An 18,606-nucleotide genomic window follows, 5' to 3' on the forward strand; every position below is an offset into this window, starting at 1 on the left:
GGACCAGCGCGAGACGTGCAACTGTCTAATCCCTTTTACCCGGCGCGAGGCGGCTTTACGCCCTCCTCGGCTCTGATTGGCCCAAACCGAAATACGTAATGACGTATGAAGCCCGAGCGTTCGGAGGGGCGTTTCTCCCGCCTCTTTACCATGTATGTTTGGCGCAGTTTCCGCACTTTATTCGTATTTTTTTGTGAAGATTTTCGTTGTGTTTGTGTTTTTGGCACTCATTTTGGCGAGATTTTGTATTTTTGTTTAATCTTGGACTTTCCAGATTAGCTGCTACAATAAGTCCAAAATAAATCGTGGAAATAATATGCACCATTGGCACACATTCAAACTGTTATTTTCATCCAACAGCCATCAAAGCATAAAACATGAATTATATAATTTCTGGGTGTCATTCTGGGCTTTTGCCTTAAAATTTGCTTTTTTTTTTTTTTTTTTTTTTACCATTTTCCACCTGATTACATCATTTTTACCATATTTGGGATATGCAGAAAATACATGTCTATTTCCACTTGGTGCACTGTCACAATCAATGTTGCTGCAAATGATTGCAAAAGTAGAAAATCGCATTAATATTAAAAAAAAATGTATAGCCTGATTTTTGAAAAGCGCATTTTGTGTGCAGAGCGGTATGAGTTTGAGTATTCAACACTGCACAAAAAGAAACAATGTATAAAAAACAATGTTGGCTGTATACAGACATACACACACACACACACACACACACACACACACACACACACGCACACGCACGCACACACACACACACACACACACACAACACACACACACACACACACACACACACACACACACACACATATACATTAAACCTGCACGTTTCGGTAACATCCAGGGACGGCTCATGAACAGTTTTTTAATGAGATCTGGTGAAATAAATACATTGTAATATTAAAATTGTGTCTTTTTGTGACTGTCTTCTGCTCTCATTCTTGCAGCGTCAGGGCTGCTGGGGCATTAACTGAACCGTCACTGCAGCTCTACCTGACAGCAGCTTTGATTGGCTGTTGGCACTTTGTTATGAAACCTCTGTGGATTTGCTCCGCACTGATCCCTGCAGTGACACCAACACTGGACTGAGTGGCACCTGGCCAGCTCAGCAGGATGACCGCACTGTGTAGTATGACTGTTAGCCTGCTAAATATAACCGCAGGCTGGACACACCACACGGTAATCCCTGCAGGCTGCGAGTTTGTTATTTTACACTCACCCCCTGATCCCCTACATCTGCAGAGCAACACATGAACCGCAGCTGACCTTCCAGCTGGACCAGCAGCAGGAAGGAAATCCAAGAGTGACATCACTTAATTCAGGTTGATCTCACAGGAAATTCATTTTTTATTTGCATGATGTAATGTTTTATTATACCATGCAATAGGTGTGTTTTGTCCATGTGAAGGAGCTGTCTGGGGCTCGACTATAAGCTCCACAATAGGGTTTGTTGGAAAGAAAAATACTTTTACTCTGCCCTCTTTGCATTGGAAAATGTTAATTTCTTAAACATTGATCTTAGGTGCTGTCTGTTGTGTTCATTGCCGCACCCAACTATGGTATTGCATTTCTCTAAACTGCAATTTAAAGTGCAAGGGATGCAGAAAAACTACTGAGAAACCTGTACTTAGCAGCAGAAGCTAGAAAGTTGCCTTAATGTAATTACATTTTAAACTGCAATTTAATTAAGCAAATCTTAAAAATGCAGCATGTATAAAAATGTTCTCAATACAAATATATCATCAAATGTAAAGCATTCAGTATACAATACATTTTATAATAATACATCTGTAGTGAAGGTAAAATAAAGCATAAATATTTAATAAAAACATTTCTAGAATTATGAGTGAAATTATGTTTTTAAATAAATGTTACTTTACACATTAATATTAACCAAATTTGAATATGGAATAAAAAATAATTATGATTTAATTAATAATTAAAATAGTTATACTGTAGCACCAGAGTCTTCAACAGGGGGTTCGTGACCCCAAGGGGGTCCTCAGAGTTACAGCAGGGGGGCCACCAAAGCATTGTTTGATAATTTGATTTAAATTTCAATTTAGGCTTTTTTTTGTTGTTAATACACATTAAAGTGTGCATATAACAAATTTGGTAATGAGTTTGTCACACCACAGAAAAATGTGTATTAAACCATCCAGTCAAATTTTAACTATTGAAAAATCGGCATGTATATAAATTAGGTTTTAAAATTGGGAAAAAATGAGCAGTATTCTCTGCTCTCAGGCGGTGAATTTCCCGTATTTTTAGTGTCACGGTGAACTAGAAATCTAACATGATTAAGTAGAATTATGCAAAATTAGCTAAAGATATTGTCAAGTTAGCTGTATTATTATTCCCAAAAATATTCTAATGAACCATGATGGATCATTTCGTAACTTTTGGAGACTCTGACACACTGTCCACCTGAAAAACTACCGACAAAAGTGCAGAGGGGGAGGCGAACGCACCTATCCACCCTACAACTGCTGCCGACTGAACAGCTACAGGCGAGTGCATACGAGAAACATCCGAAAATAATTTCAAATGCAACTCAGTTTTATACAAAACGTGTAGTTAGAGAGAGACCCCTGCAACAGAAAACAAAAAGTACTATTTGACCCAGGACTGACAGAGAGCGGTGCAGCCATAATGTTGCATGCTGGAGGAGATTATGTGTGTGTGTGTGTGTGTGTGTGTGTGTGTGTGTGTGTGATGATGATAAATGCCGCCACATGGATGATTGCAGAGGTTACAGAGCTGTAATCCGATGATGAGGATAGAGTTTATACAATGTGTCTGCTCCCTCTGACACACACACACACACACACACACACACACACACACACACAAAATGACCTTAAAATTTATCTCCTTGTGTTAACGGAACCAAACGTTATCTCATCGAATTTCCTGGGATCCTTTTGACTGATATGAACTCCTCAAATCACGACCTTTGACCTTTAGTAGTAGCTACATTGTTTGCCTGCAAAGAGCCCAAATTTGATTTATTCTCCTCGTGCATTCATCCTATTTAACCCTTTGAAAACCGAGCAATTTGGCTTTCTTTCTTTAAAAATATTGAAAAATAGCCATAAGCAACTTAACGAGAAATATGAGCAGTATATTAAAAAAAAGTTAAAAAAAAAAACAACAAACCCAAACAAACATGAAATTTACCACAAAAAGAAAAGTTTTTTTTTAAAAAAGGAAAACAAACAAACAAATAGGAAATCACCTGAAAAAGATGTTAAAAAGTTGAAGATAATATGTAAAAAATGATAAATACACAGTATATAAATACACATACACACACATATATTTAGTCTGCAACTCAGTTTTCAATAGAAAATTATAATAATTAGACATATCATTTTCTGAAAATGTTTCCCTATTTTTTAAAATCATTTTCCAATAATCTCTCTTTTCTTTCTTTCTTGCTAATATTCTCATCATCTTTTTGTAATTTCTTGCGATTTGTAGAACATTTTATGCCAAATTACTGATTGCCTTTTTTTGGGAAGAAATCAAACCAATTTGCTCAGTTTTCAAAGGGTTTAAATGCTTGTGTAAGGTGTCTGAACTCAGCACAAGAACACTGATGTTGGCCCAGGCTACAAAGAGTTAAATAACTGTATCTGTTACATTTCTTCACTGTGCTTGTGTTTTATGCAAAACCATCTGGTGCATTTACACAAATGTGCATCACTGCTGCTGTTAAACAAGTAACTTGGGATAAATTAATTGAAAAACTAAAAGCACGCAGCCTGTTACATAATGAGAGAGGAGACTAACTCGGGTGAGGCCCATGGGTGCACTGACTCCCTCTCTGATGCTCAGTGAGGCTGGCAGAGGAGAGGACCGGGGGGCACAGAGAAGCAGTGCACCATGGGAAGGTCATGATGCTGCCGCCGGCAAAACGGGTCAATGCAGCGTTAAGAGAGAGGAGAGGACATGGGAGAGAGATTTTAGATTTTCTATTGATGGTTTCCATCATTGCCATCACATTCAAATGTGAAACTACGTTGTTTCAGTAAATTAAGCTTTTGTAGAAAGCAGTCATTAACCCTTTAAAACCCTTTTGGTCGTCAGTTTTCTTGTTCTGCATTCAGCAACCTTTCACAAGCTATTTAACCCCCAAAACATTGGCAAAAAGGCAATGAGCAACTTGGTAATAAATGTTCCACAAATTGCAAGAAATTAAGTAATGTAAATGTAACTGATGAAATTAACCGAAAATTACCTTTTTAAAAAGGAGGGAGAATTATTAGAAAATGATCAAAAACTTGTACAACATGTTCAGAAAACTATATTCTAAATCATTATAATAATATATTTAATGCAGTTACAGAAAAAAATATACATAATTATATGTTTTTTTAATTTTCTGTGCTTTTTTACAATTAATTTTCTTTGTTTTTGCTTTTTACTTCTTTTTCAGCTTATTTTCAGGTTATTTTCTTGTCGCATTTTTACTAATATTTAGCTACTTTTTAGGCCATTTGTTGCTAAGTTGCTCGTTGCCTTCTCGCCATGCTTTGAAAGAAATCACACTGATTTGTGCTGGTTTCAAAGGTTAAAACTTTGAATTCTACCTCATAAAGCATCATTAAGCTCAGCAGCAGGAGTGCAAATCAACTGTTTTATCCTCAGTTGCCTCCCTGTGGTCACTATTAGGTATTACAATCCCTGCAGAAAATACCACCATAGTTCATAGCAGGTCTGTAAATTATGTTGAGGCCCTAATTTTAATGCAAATTAAATTGCACTGACACAAATTCAAGACCCCTTTAAATGATCCCAGGTAGCCAAAACTGGCGCGACTCGACCGAGACTGGGCATGGATGACGCCAAAAAACTGTCCTGATTCCTGCTGTCAACGCTGCAAACTTTGAGTTGCTGATTGATCTTTTTTTTCCATATTTTTGAAAGAAATCAAATCAGTTTTTGTGGTTTCAGAGGTTTCAATGCTCATGAAAGGCATCAGAAACCCCCCCCCCCCCCAAAAACAAAAACCCTGATGTCCATCCAGGTGTAAAAGGGTTATAATAATAACATTTTCCAAAATGGTAAAAATACTAACACTGTATCTGAGCTGACAGACTCTCTTGACTGAGTAATAGCTAAGAAATGTAGATGTCATTCAAATAAAGTAAATGAATAAATACATAAAACATGAGTCAGTTTTTTTGCATTTTTCATTTCAGTAACAATCATGCATTTCAAAACGTAGAAAAGAAATAAAATTTGTAATATTTGATCGTAGCTTTAATTGTGCTGCTGTGCATTTTTTGCTTCATGATACCCAGAAAATACACTACACTGACGACAGTGAGTTAAACTGAGTTATGTCAGTTTGGTTTTCTCTACTATTGTCTTGTCGGTTTTATCTGCTGTTCTTTATGTGCACCGAGAAGGAATTGCAATCTAAAACATCAGCTTTAAAAAAAGAGATTCATCTGTCTAACAATTTATATTTACAGTTTAGCAGAGGGAGAGCTTAACCTGTCGCTGCTCTTGCTCAGTTGCACTTGGGCAGACTGAAAATGTAAAAACAGTCTGAATTTATGAGGAATCAAACTCTGTCTCACAGCATTTCCCCTCAGCCCTCCATCAGAGGTAGTAGTCCTCCTCCTCGATGTCTCCGTGTGTGTCCTGGAAGCCGAGCGCCTGGATGTCGTGGGTGATGTCAGTGATGCGGCGGTTGAACTCCTGAGATCCTGAAGCCAGAGAGCAGTTGTCATATCTGCTGGGAGAAAAAATATTGACAATAAAATCAACAGATGATCTTGATGTTCCCTTGTCTCTTTGACCCCCTAATTGTGCTAGAAGGGGAGAATTTGGATTTAACTTGGACTGGTTTTGCAGTAAAGTAGGGCTAGTCGATAAAACGATAATGATATCAATCGCAATATAACTTTTCCTCGATTGAAACGTAGTTGATCGAGACGTAGTCCACAGAACGCATTACAGCCATGTTTTGACAGACAACACGAACAGCCACTGACAAACAAAAGATGAACCAAATGCAGTAAATGACTTTGACTGTAGAACAGCTGAGTGTTTGACAGCCACAGCACGTCATCATCGCAGATCAAACAGCTGATGGTCCGACAGCAGCGCAGTGAGACAGACGAACAGAGCGCAGCTTCTCCTCACAGCACCAAAGTGTCTGAAACAGACACATCTGCAGAGGTGGACAGTGACTTCTTTACACTTCTACAGACTACTTTGTGTTAGTTTCCGCTTTAATCAGAGTTTGGATGAATTATTTAGAAACACCAGGACGCATCGCTCCGTGTCTCATCCAGCGCTCGCGCTGAACTCTCATTATTATTACCAGGGGCAGATGTAATGTTTTGGGGGCCTGGGGCCACAAGCACATGACCTTATTTTCACCCCCTCTCTAACTGGGAACCTTGGCAGGCTGTTTGCAGCTATAGGAGAAGTAGGCCTACTCAAAAGTTTAAGAAGTTTAATAAATAATAATAATAATTAATTAAATACCCCTGCTGTAAACCATCTTCAAGGTGATACCACAATTATCATCATAGATCATCATTCCAATTATTATATATTATTATTATACATAATAACTCTCACATTCAAACAGACTTTTCAAATTCTATGACTTTCCCCGGTTTTTCATAACCGTACAAACCCTGTCGATAAACTTGATGGAATGGGAGACAGCAGTCAGAATCGATGTTCAAATCACACAAATCCCAAATCCCAACCTGCACCTCCTGACCTACGTACCCTCTCATGGCCGTAGCCGACGTGTTGCTCATGCTGCGTTTGATGCGTCCGAAGCTGTCAGTTAAAATCCCACCCTCCCGGATCCCGATGCTCTCCAGGAAACTCTCAAACACCCCGACGTCTTTGTCCGGGATGAACGGGCGCATGCCTAAAAGAGACAGAGAAAAAGAGTCAGATATCTGTGTGTTTGGATTGATTCTTAATCAGAATAATACAGCAAAAACATTGCTGTTAATAATATGTGTGAGTGGGAAGTGAAATAATTACAAGATTACAAACAATGTGACAAAATTTTACTTGAACAACAATTCAGGTCAACATGATCAGAATGAAATCAAATCGCTTTAAAAATAGGGCAAAATTCTGACATCAATGTCCAGTTTTTTGAAAAATACTGTAAATCCTAAAGCTTTTTGGCGCCAATATTTTACTGTAAACCGCACACTGAAGAATACTGCAGGTTTATTTGTTTAGTTAACGAAGTTACTTTTATTTTTTTATTATATTTTTTGTCAGATTTTTAGAATACAACATTGATAACATTGTTTTTTATCAATGTTATACCAATTTTTTTTTACTAGATTATTTTTTTATTTTTGCTTATTTTTATAGTAGGAAGTTACTTTTTTGAGATTTCTATGAAATTACATTGACTTTTGCACTTTTTACAATACATTTATTAATAAACTGATGCATTTTTTTTAAACACATTCTACAGTCTATAATGTGTATTCTTTTACAAAGGCATTTCTTTGTGTGACTGTTAAAGGGTTAAAGGTTTTAATACTTGTGAAAGGCATCTTAATGCAGTGCAAGGAAAGTGATGTCAGTCCAGGTTTCAGCAGGTTAAATACAGCACATGTGTAAATGTAACTGATTACATTTCACCACATGAATTCAGTCTGTGTGCGTCTTCCTCCTAAAGCCTTCATCATGGTGATTACACACCAGCATTAACAGCAGCGCCGCCGCACTCACCAACAGGAAGTTTTGGTTTCCTCAGTGGAAGTGGGTCAGAACTGATTTTGTTGTGGTAAACTCACACATAACAAAGAAACTCACACATGCAATAAACTCACCTACACACACACACACACACACACACACACACACACACACACAGACATGTTAATATCCAGCATGCAGCTCAAACAGCTCTTTCCTCTGCAGTACTACCACAATAACAGTTAAATAGTAGGTTGTGGTTTGCCGCAGAGTTTCAGTCAGGTAATGAGCTGCTTCCTGTGTGTGTGTGTGTGTGTGTGTGTGTGTGTGTGTCTGTGTGTGTGTGTATGTCTCGCTCTGTCTGTCTCTGTGTGTCTCACCCATCAGCAGGAACTTGCGGTTGTCTCCATACAGTTGCAGCAGCTCGGAGCAGAAGTGGTCGATGTTTGATCCCAGCCTGTACTCTCTCAGCAACACCGCGAAGTGCTGCAACTCCACTGGACTCAGCTTGTTACGCAGCTACACACACACACACACACACAGAAGAGCAACAAACAATGCATTTTCTTCATTTGTTTTGATGCAGACAGATCCTACCTACTTTTAAGGGACTGTACTTTATTTATTAGAGGAGTGTGTGTATTGGGTGCATCTTTTGTATATATATGTACCTATATATATATGAACCTAACCTGAAGCTACAGATATTTGAGCCTCCTTGAGGGTGAACAGGGTGTTTGACAATCACCAGGTGTTTACAGAGGTTACTGATTACGGATTTGCTTAATAATTATTTTTTTCTAGTTTATCTAAACACGTTTGTGCTTTTTCTCACTCCTTTTCAAATATGTAAACCAAATCATCATGTGTTTAACCATTTCTTTTGCTTTTTGTTTTTCCTTGTCTGTAAATATTATGTTGTTTTTTTGTCCATCTGCTTGTTTGTATAATCATATTTCTATTTCATTTTTTACATGTTCGAAATCAAATCAATAAATAAATCAGTAAGTATAAATAACCATATATATATATATATATATATATATATATACATAATTCTTCTTCTTATTATTATTATTATCAAACCAAACAATGGTCACTGGAGCTGTGGACACACACACACACACACTCACAGTGATCATGTACTCCTGCATCAGCAGCAGGGCGGGGGTTACTGTCTCCTCCATCGCTGGCTGAAGCGAGACTGCGATGGGAGTCCTGCAGCGAGAGAGACGAACTCTCACTGTACGTCTCACTGTAGTAGAGCTCAAAGGCCTCCTGGGAACCATCGCTGAGAGAGAGAGAGCTGATAAATACTCGTGACTACTGCAGAGTTATTTAACGAGGGGTGTGAATGCCGATTGTAGCCTTTTCTGTTACATACACTAAAAAGTACGTCATTAATCGAAACATCTATTAATCTTTCCCCCATTCCACTTTATAGAAATCATTGTCACTAAACTATCAATCATAAAGTCATCAAACAAAATAAAGAAAACTGGAGCAGCTGCTAATGAGATTACTTCATGTGGTAAAAGTTTCTCCAGCTGTCTCTTCAGACCGTCTGCGTCCAAATATGTGGGACATTTAGTGAATTGATAAGAGTGTATTTATCTGGAGATGCCACAGCTTCAGTCACGGTCGAATGTTACTCACTACGAGCTGCAGCAGCTGAACTCTGGATCATAACTGTAGTCAGTCAGACAGCTGTCACCTGCACAGAGACAGACAGAGACACAGACACAAGGCGGGTTTCCATCACAGATTTGCACAAAAATGAAGAGATATTTTTGAGAATGTCGATAAAACACCACTGAGAGATGACTGTGTTTCCACTGAGTGATGTAGTGCGACTTCTCCTCTGGCAATACATTTCAAAAAACATGGCGATGGATGTTCAAAACATTAGCAAGTTTTATTTCCATTGCAGCCACCGCACTAGCCGTCATTATTTTCTGTGTTATTCTGTGTTTTTACCAGTTTAAATCACTGGGTCAGTTTGTTTTAGAGAGAGGGAAACCTCTGCGGATAACTCAGCTCACGCTAAAATCCTTCTGAGCATCTGGATCAGGAAAAAGGTGAGCACATATTAGCAGGTGCTGCGCTAGCAGAGCATTTCTGACCTGCCAAACAGCAAAGGAAAACACTAATCTGCAACTTGAAACTGCTTGAACTGTGTTTTTACTGATTTGAAGCACCTGGTCTGTTTGTTCTGGAGAGGAGGAGACAGCTCCTGGAAAAAACCTCCTACCAAGAAGAAGTTTCAGCTGGTCGTAACCTGCAATCCTCATTGCTATATGCCCCTAAATCCTCCGAAATCTTACACATCAGACCTTTAAGCTAACAGGACCAAAAACAACAGGAACTTAAAAAAACAAAAAATATATGTATAAACGTATATTTTGTCATCAATATCTGAAGAATGTCTACCAGAGACCTCCCAAGAATGTGTTCAATTTAAATTACTAATGAAGTATGTGAAAATTAAAAAAAAAAGTCATAAAGCACATGCAAATTAAAAAAATAAAAGCTCATCTTTATGTCCCGACGGATTATCTTTTTTCTCTTCCCTACTTTTGGCATACAGAATATGTGTCACACTCACTCCTCTGAAGCCAGTAGCGGTCCGGCATGGAGTGGTGAAACCCGGCTCTGTCGACACACTCGATGGTCTGATGGCCGTAAATGATCTGGAACATCTGACAGATCAGAGAACAGTACTCCTCTGCAGCATCCTGCGCAAAACGAACACACAAAGAGGCGATCATCACACCGAATAAGTTATCACATCAGTAATATCTGTGAGTTTCTATGAAATGTTCTCAGTGTTTTAAACTGTGAATTTTCCCTTAACACACTTCTGTGGAGTGAACAACTTCTTCTGTGTGAGCGTCTTCACATCAGCAGTTTGCATGCGTTATTGCCTTGTTCAAGGGCACATACGCAGTAACAGGTGTTAGGATTTGAACCAGCAACCACCTAAAGCTGAGCTGGCAGTCTGTTGTTGTGGTGAAACATGAGTGGAGTCTGTGAGCTCCATCTGAGCCAGTTAAACAATGACACACTAATGATGCCAAATTAAACAAACTATTGCTCCAGGGACAAGGATAACAATGACTACACACACACACACACACACACACACACACACACACACACACACGCACACACACACCAAAACACACACACACACACACACACACACACACACACTCATGCACGCACAAATGCCATGACAAAGCTACTTGCAAATGTGATGTAATACTCCAGATTATGCAAGAACGCAGAGTCTCAGTACGAATCTGTGTGTGTGTGTGTGTGTGTGTGTGTGTGTTTATGTAAATGAGTTGAACAGTATTGTCCTAGTTTCCACAGTTCCAACATGTGAGTCAAATAACTAGTGAACCCCACCAATCATTTGACTCTTTTTGCAGGCTTATTTCCTGTCACTTTTTGTTTTTTTCTCTGTCGAGTCAGAACATCAGACGGAGTAGTAAATGTCCGCATTGAAATTTACATTGGCACATGTACCTTTTAAGTTTTAACCCTCAATTGGCATTGGAGCATGGGAAGAAGGCAACAAGAAACTGAACCAGAAAATGGCCCAAAAATTAGCAAGAAATTAGTACATAAAGTTCCAAGAAAATGACATTAAGCAACAAATATCATATAGTAATAATAATATAAGAGCCCGAGTGCACTTACAGGGCGGACGGGTGGGGAAAGTGGATGGATCCCATAAACAACTGACTTTTGCGTGGGAGTCCATCTGTCTCTTTTGCCTAAACCTAACCGTACGTGACTTTGTTGCCTAATCGCAACCATCATGACAGTCGGCACTGATGTGCAGATGTGTTAACATAAGGACTTTGCTGCATCATCCCACCATTTGCATTTGTTAATATCACAGTAAAGGCGTCCCGGAGCATAAACAGGTGACGCACAAGGATACCTGAAAGTAGCAGGGGTCGACAGATTAGTGGCCTGGCCGAATATTGGGGCCGATATTTGGCATTTTGGCGATTATCGGTATAGGCATTGTATGTTAATGATCGCCAATGAAAAACTAATGAATTAAAAAGTGCAAATAAGTGTCAGCATGGGAGGAAAACCTCAGGGAGCTATTTTTAATTATTCTTTTGTTATTTGAACTTTCACTTGTATTTATAAAAAAGTTGCAGGGAACTTGCTTTATATGATGTTGAACGTTTCAGTTTTGATTAAACATTTGCTGAGGGCATTTTAACAGTTTAGTGTTGGAGTTTGTTATATTCCAAATTCTAAATACTGACAGAGATATTCATTGTTATTGTAAATGCATATTAGTTCCAAATATCGGTTATTGAAGAATAATCGCTATCGATATCGGCCCTGGAAAAACAATATTGGTCCACCCGTAATAAGCAGACGCAGAAGGTCACTGCCAAAGCGCCTCATGTGACGAGATGGGATCGAACGTGTGATGTGACGCACCCTGTTCTCCACAGCCAGGATCACCAGGTTGCAGTAGGCGTCGGGGCAGGGCGTCGGCTCCAGTGGGTTGTGGTTCCTCCGCTCCCAGCTGCCGTAGCTCTTCCCCGCTCCCAGCTTCCCGTGCAGGCTTGTCGCCGTTCCCAGCTGCCCCCGCCACCGCCACCTCCTCCCCTCCTCTCCCAGCTCCCACCTCCTCCACCTCCCCCATGCCTCCTCTCCCAGCTCCCTCCACCGCCTCCTCCCACCCCCCAGCTCCCGCTCATGGGTCTCGCTCTGCGGTTCTCCCAGCTCCCTCCTGTTTTACGTGTTTGCTGCCTCCTCTCCCAGCTCCCTCCCCCTCTCTTCCTCTCTAAACTCCCTCCTCCTCCTCTCTCTCTCCCCACCTCCTCCTCCTCCCCCTCTCTCCACGTTCTGGTTTTTGTCGTGGCTGCTCCTGGACAGCGACGGCCTCCAGTCGACTCCACAGATGGTGTGCCGTCGTTCCATCGTGCCCCCCGCAGGCCGAGGGTCGGCGTTGCAGCTCATGGTTTGACGTCGGCCGTCGATGCCAGTTGGCTTTTTCCTGTCCAGACTGTCGTCCCCGGCAACCACTGTATCCACGTTCAAACCTGTGGGTTGAGGGTTTAAGAGTATGTACACCTGATTTTACTTACACAAAACCAAAAAGAAACAATAAATGCGAGAAATCCATCAATTAACCACCTGTGAACAGCAATGGATGTCTTTTTTCTTCACCCTTACAAAACAAAGTCAAAGACCTAAAAGTTGTGCATCAACAAAGCAACAAAAAAACAATTCAACGTGTTGTCATTCAAACTCTTCAAATGGTGCTCTGTCATTGACCTTCTGTGTCTACTTATGATGTTTTAGGTATTCTTCTGCGTCAGCTGTTTACGCATCAGGATGCTGTTATGGTGAAGTCAACAAATGCACATGGCAGGATGACCCAGCACGTCATTCTTTTTTTTAAACGTCATGAGCACATGGCAACGGCTCCAACGCCAACAATGGTTATAATGAGGCAAAAGAAGCACATGGTAAGGTGTAGAAGAAAAACACATCCAAAATGCTAACTCATTCTGGGTTTTAGGACTCCTTGCTGGGTTGTTGGGTTATCAAAAATACCTGTTCAGGACAGACACATCCACTGTGAGATGCTTTCTTATCTCACAGTCATCAGATGATATTACCGCCTTGTTTTGGCAGCGTAAAAAAAAAGGGGTGGTGTCTGGTCTGCAGGTGTGTCCTCTCACCTGTCTTGAGGACGAGCAGGTGCAGCGCGTCGTCCCTCAGGTAGGACGCGGCAGCGATCTCGTGTGTGGGAATCCTCACCAGCAGCTTCTCGTTGTCTCTCCACGTCAGCAGCAGACAGCGAGCGGAGAGACTCAGAATACAGTCCTGATCCACGCTGGTCTTCAATGGCAGCACCTTCAACTGCTACTGACCAACACACAGGAACACGTGATTATTGATTACTAATGATTAATGATAGATTAATGATTTATGAGTCACACATAGTTGCAGCAGACAGATAAAAGACTGTAAATACTGAGATTAGGGATTTAAGGATCACTGATGAAATGACTGACACATATAGTTTGTTTACCTCTGCAACTGTCAAATATTTCTTATTGATCATTAGCACTGTGTTTAACAGATGCTGCTCAGTTGGGGAATTTATCATTAAATAATGAGGTATTAAGTGGCGCAAATAATATTATTTCATACTTTTCTTCATTGAGTTAGAGGAAGTTTCCAGTACTTAATACTTTTTTTTTTAAGCTGTCAGTCTGTTGGGGAATCCTGGTTTTGTAGACACATACAGTTGAGTGTCATCAGCATAACAATGAAAAAAGATTGTATGATTAAATATTATTTGCTCAGAGGAAGAATGTAAATGCAGAATAAAAGAGGACCTAGGACAGAGCCTTGAGGTACTCCAGAGTGCATAAACACAGTGTATGACTACAAGAGTGACTTTAAACTGTGTGTCTGATATTATGTTATAGGTACATATATATATATATATATATATATATATATATATTATTACTTACCCTGGCCGTGTCCAGTAGTTGAAGCAGCTCGTCTCTGCTGGAGGGGTTCAGTGAAACCGACACCCACGTCAGGTGACCAAGGAACTGAGGTGAGAGGCAAAAGGTCAAGCAACCATTGTTTTTGTGATTTTATTTTGTTAAGTTTTTAAATTTCTACCTTGACCTCCTTCTCCACGTAGTCAAAGATAAGTCTCTCAGGATGAATGAGGTAGTCCGGAGGGTAGAGAGGGACGGTGTGCAGTCGGCGGCGGTAAACGCTGCCTCGATCCACCGGCCTGCGACCAGCTTTTGACCAGACCAGCCGCTTAATAGGAGAGACAAAACCCTGAGGGGAGACAGAAAAAGGGTAAAAAACTGTCAGTACCTTTACATGATGTTAGAAAAGGTCCAATTATTGTGTTGATCTGACTAAAACTTACTTTTAAAATACATCGCGTAAGTCTCGCTGAAATTGGACTAAATGTAGTTTCTCGAATACTTTGATTGGAAGTCGAGCTATTCCATCATGTAGACACTTAGGTCATATTTTAACAACAATGTGATCTGCTCGTGCTCTTCGTCGCCACACTGGTCTGTTTACGGTTAGGGACTGTTCGTCATTTATGGGGGAAGAGGTGCTGCAAAATGAGTCAGGCATTTTAGAAAAATGTAGGCACGGAGGAGGGATTTGCGTTTTTAATTTTGGCATGGGTGAGTGACATAAAACTTAATAAGGTAGTATTTTGTACTTGTTTTGAATAGATAAGTCATACTCCAGCCACCCCCCTTCTCTGAAAAATACAGTACAGTCCCACAACACCAGCACAGAAGCTAAGCGACGTCCTGCTGTGGTAGAGCAGCAGCTCCGCCGCTCAGTGGAGTAAAATTATTTTTTGATATAGCACTTCCAATCCCTGTCTGTAAGTGCTACTTTACAGAAAGGTATAGTGGTGAAATATTCTAAATATATAGCGTAGGCTACACTTAAAGTTTTCTTTAGGTGGTTCAAAATTGAGATTGCTCAGCGCCGTTTGATTCAGGACATTGATGCGGCAGTTTTCTTCCCTGAAGTTATTGTAAATAAACAGTTATGATTGTGGACGAATGGACGGTCACGTGTGATTGGATCACCGAAGACACATGTCAGCTACACATATGAACATGGTCATAGACGCAGGTGTCAGCGGGATGTGTCTCTGCTGTCCACTTTAGTTCGGATCAGTGAAACCTGGTCAAATGACGGCTGTATCATCAGCACGTTTATTTGTTACAACTCCTTAGTTTTCTGACTGTAATTATCACAGCCGTCACCGGGACGGTGTTTTGGGTTTGAATTTGAACTAGAACCTCACAGCGGATTTAATTTGTCTGTACATACATAACTCTGTGTGTGTGTGTGTGTGTGTGTGTGTGTGTGTGTGTGTGTGTGTTAATGCAGTACACCCCTTTGGCTTTTTCAGCAGTGATTGACAGGTGAGCAGTGATCTCTGACAGCTTCCTGCTGAGACTCACTGTCAACACTGCACACACTGTTAGACACCCACTGACAGACAGACAGACACACACACACACACACACACACACACACACACTCACAGAAACACATTAATATACCGTGGCTGGAAGGCAGGAGGCGGATGGACGTTATAGCACAAACACACACCGAACAGGGAGGACATTAGCTGGTTTCAGAATGAGAAAAGTTGTCTTCGTCTTTCTCTCGGAGTAAGAACAAGGACAGATTTCTACATATCGGAACGAAGCAGGTTTCTGATGAACATCTCTGTAGTCAGCTGAATTTAATTGTAAGACAGACGGTGGTTATAATGAGTTTAGTTCATCCTCTTGTTCCCGTGTTACTTTGAGGAGACAGAAAGAGGGAAATAATTGGATTTTGTAATGAATGTGCTTAATGTAGCAACCTGCCCAGGTCAGACCAGGGTGCTCTGCAGCTTGAAACAGTTTTCCCTCTTATATCTCTGCATTTGTCCCTATTTAAAATGTGTTTTTCTTTTCTTATGCTGTTTAGTTTTAAGTTTTAGAATACAGGAAGCCAGCTGTTTAGTTCCCAACCATTTTTTGTCGAGGGATCCTGTTTCTGTAATTTAGCAAAATGATGTTCCCTGACTAAGTGATATATTTTAGGGATTTTCCATATATATTCAATGCATGACAATAACAGCACAGAACTGATAAACTGCATAAATGACCCAAATACTGAACACAATACCTGCAGGAATTTGGATGAATTCTGAGAAGATTATTTCCGATTATAACGTCAGAGAATATTTTTCCTGATATTTTTGGGAATTTTTATACAATTCTCTCCCAGCTAGCAATTTTTGGTCCTTAAAATGTTCTGCGAATGGTACAATGCAACCACTGACTGTTTTATTAATCTTTCCAAATGTTTTCCAAATGTTCCCAGGACGTTCTGTCAGTGGTGTTGGAAAAAAGGGGGTTTTTTTGCAAATAAGATGATGTACATGAAACAGGCTAACATTATTTCTTAGCTGGCTATGACATTACACATATTACTTAATTTTAGACCCCGTTATAAGGGACAAGCAAGTTAAATTATTGTTAGGTTTTGATGATATAATAAACAACATTAAATCATTCTGCTTAAAGGTCCAATGTGATCAGTAGGGAAATATTGGCAAAAACGAGCCACAACCATACTGATGGGTCATTAAATTTGCCTCTGAATGTTTATTTTTTTTTCAGATTTGTACGTGTTGGTGTGACCGTTTGTTTGTAACTGAGGTCAGCGGGAAGAGGCGGCACATATACTCAGTTAGAGTGACACTAAAAGGATGACTTCACCCGCGCTCGACCGGTTTGTCTTTAGCAACTGAAAAAAAAAAACATCAACAGGTTTTCAAAACAAAAAGCTCCGAAATTTCAGGTGCAATAATGAAATGCTACATAATGTGCTCTGCAGGTTCAAGAACAAATCATCCTCGCCCAAATGACTTCAACAAAACGTGGAAACTCTGAGACAGGACAGAAACCACTGTACCTTCTTGGATTTCTTGGGTTCATAGTCCATGGTGGTTTCTCTGGTCCTGTTCTGGGTCAGATGAATCCTGGTCCTGGTCACACACTTCCTGAATGATTTTTTTTTGTTTCAGTTTGTCTTTTGTTGTCTTTGTGTCCGTCTCTCGGTTGTTTTTTCCATCGCTCCCTCTCTGTCTCTCTCAGTTCAAGTTATTTTAGCTTCTGTCCCGGCTGCTTCATTCTTGTTCTTTCTCTTTCCACACTGATTGTTCTTTTGAGACCTCTCCTGGGGGGGGCGTACGCACACACACACACACACACACACACACACACACACACGAGGACAGGAAGAAGAGGAAGTCCACTTCCTGTCCTAAAGGAAACTCCACCAGGGTCTGATAAGGCCCATTCTCTCTGCGCTGATTACAGACTCCAAATTAACCTGTAATTTAATCTGCACTTTAACTCTAATTATTGACACTGTTTATATTAAACTATGGAAGAATACTTGAGACCATAATCAGAATTTAGCAACATCTTATTATCCATATTTTTAATCTACTAATTCTTTGCCTTTTATTGCATGTTTTTGAAAGGAATCAAACCGGTTTACTCTGCGTTCAAAGGTTTAAATACTTGTCAAAGCACAAGAAAAGTGACGTGAATGCGGGTTTCAGAGGGTTAATAAGTTGTCTGATGGCTTTGAGGCTTTTCTTAGGTGTGTTGACAGATTGTTTTAATTTGTAAAACTTTACAACAAACAATAAAGGATGCATGCCTCATTGCACAAGCCCGATCTTCGTCAAAACTGGCCATTTTTCAGCGTGGATGTTATTAGCTCAGAGGTTGTTGCGGTTTTCCGTAGTGACGGGAATTTGGAAAAGTTAACACTCAGATAACTGAAGGAAGGGAGACTGCTGACCGAAAACGGTGAACCAGTGGCAGGCTATTAGCCACAGTCTGCATCCACTTATTCAGAATTGATTCAAAACTTTTGATTAAAATTAAGAGGAAGTCAGAGTTTGAGACCGTACTAGACCATAAATTGGGTGGTGGTGGGGGTGGGCTGCAAGAAAATAGTAGATTTGGAAAACAACTTTCAAAGAAGTTAGGGAAAAACGTAAAAAAAAAAATCCATATTCATAACAGCCATAATTATACATTTTAAATGATTTGAAAGAGTTATTATTATTTTTAAGCACTTTTTTTTTTTTAGGTCACTTCCTGCTTTATTTGTGTGTTTTTTCCCCCTAATAATAATTGTATTTTTTTTTTTTTTTTACTTTTTTTGTTGCCTAAACTCCAGGTAACATTCCTGTACTTTTAAAAAAAATTCTTTGCAATTTTTTGGGTTATTTCTTCTTAATTTGAC

The 18,606-nt window shown here is 39.9% G+C and overlaps 1 protein-coding gene across 1 annotated transcript; it reads right to left on the reverse strand.

Annotated features, from left to right (window-relative positions):
* Positions 1-5,201: 5,201 nt before the first annotated feature.
* ccm2l (CCM2 like scaffold protein) lies at positions 5,202-17,479 on the reverse strand. Its single transcript, XM_042492204.1, is given in 14 exon segments — positions 5,202-5,767; positions 6,781-6,928; positions 8,106-8,244; positions 8,859-8,894; positions 8,896-9,016; positions 9,382-9,439; positions 10,331-10,460; positions 12,199-12,305; positions 12,308-12,573; positions 12,575-12,806; positions 13,452-13,635; positions 14,256-14,339; positions 14,413-14,580; positions 17,257-17,479. Coding segments are annotated over 14 exon segments (1,836 nt in total). The 5' UTR covers positions 17,287-17,479; the 3' UTR covers positions 5,202-5,634.
* Between the last annotated feature and the right edge of the window lie 1,127 nt (positions 17,480-18,606).

Source organism: Plectropomus leopardus, chromosome 8, assembly GCF_008729295.1.
Source record: "Plectropomus leopardus isolate mb chromosome 8, YSFRI_Pleo_2.0, whole genome shotgun sequence".
Taxonomy (NCBI): Eukaryota; Metazoa; Chordata; class Actinopteri; order Perciformes; family Serranidae; genus Plectropomus; species Plectropomus leopardus.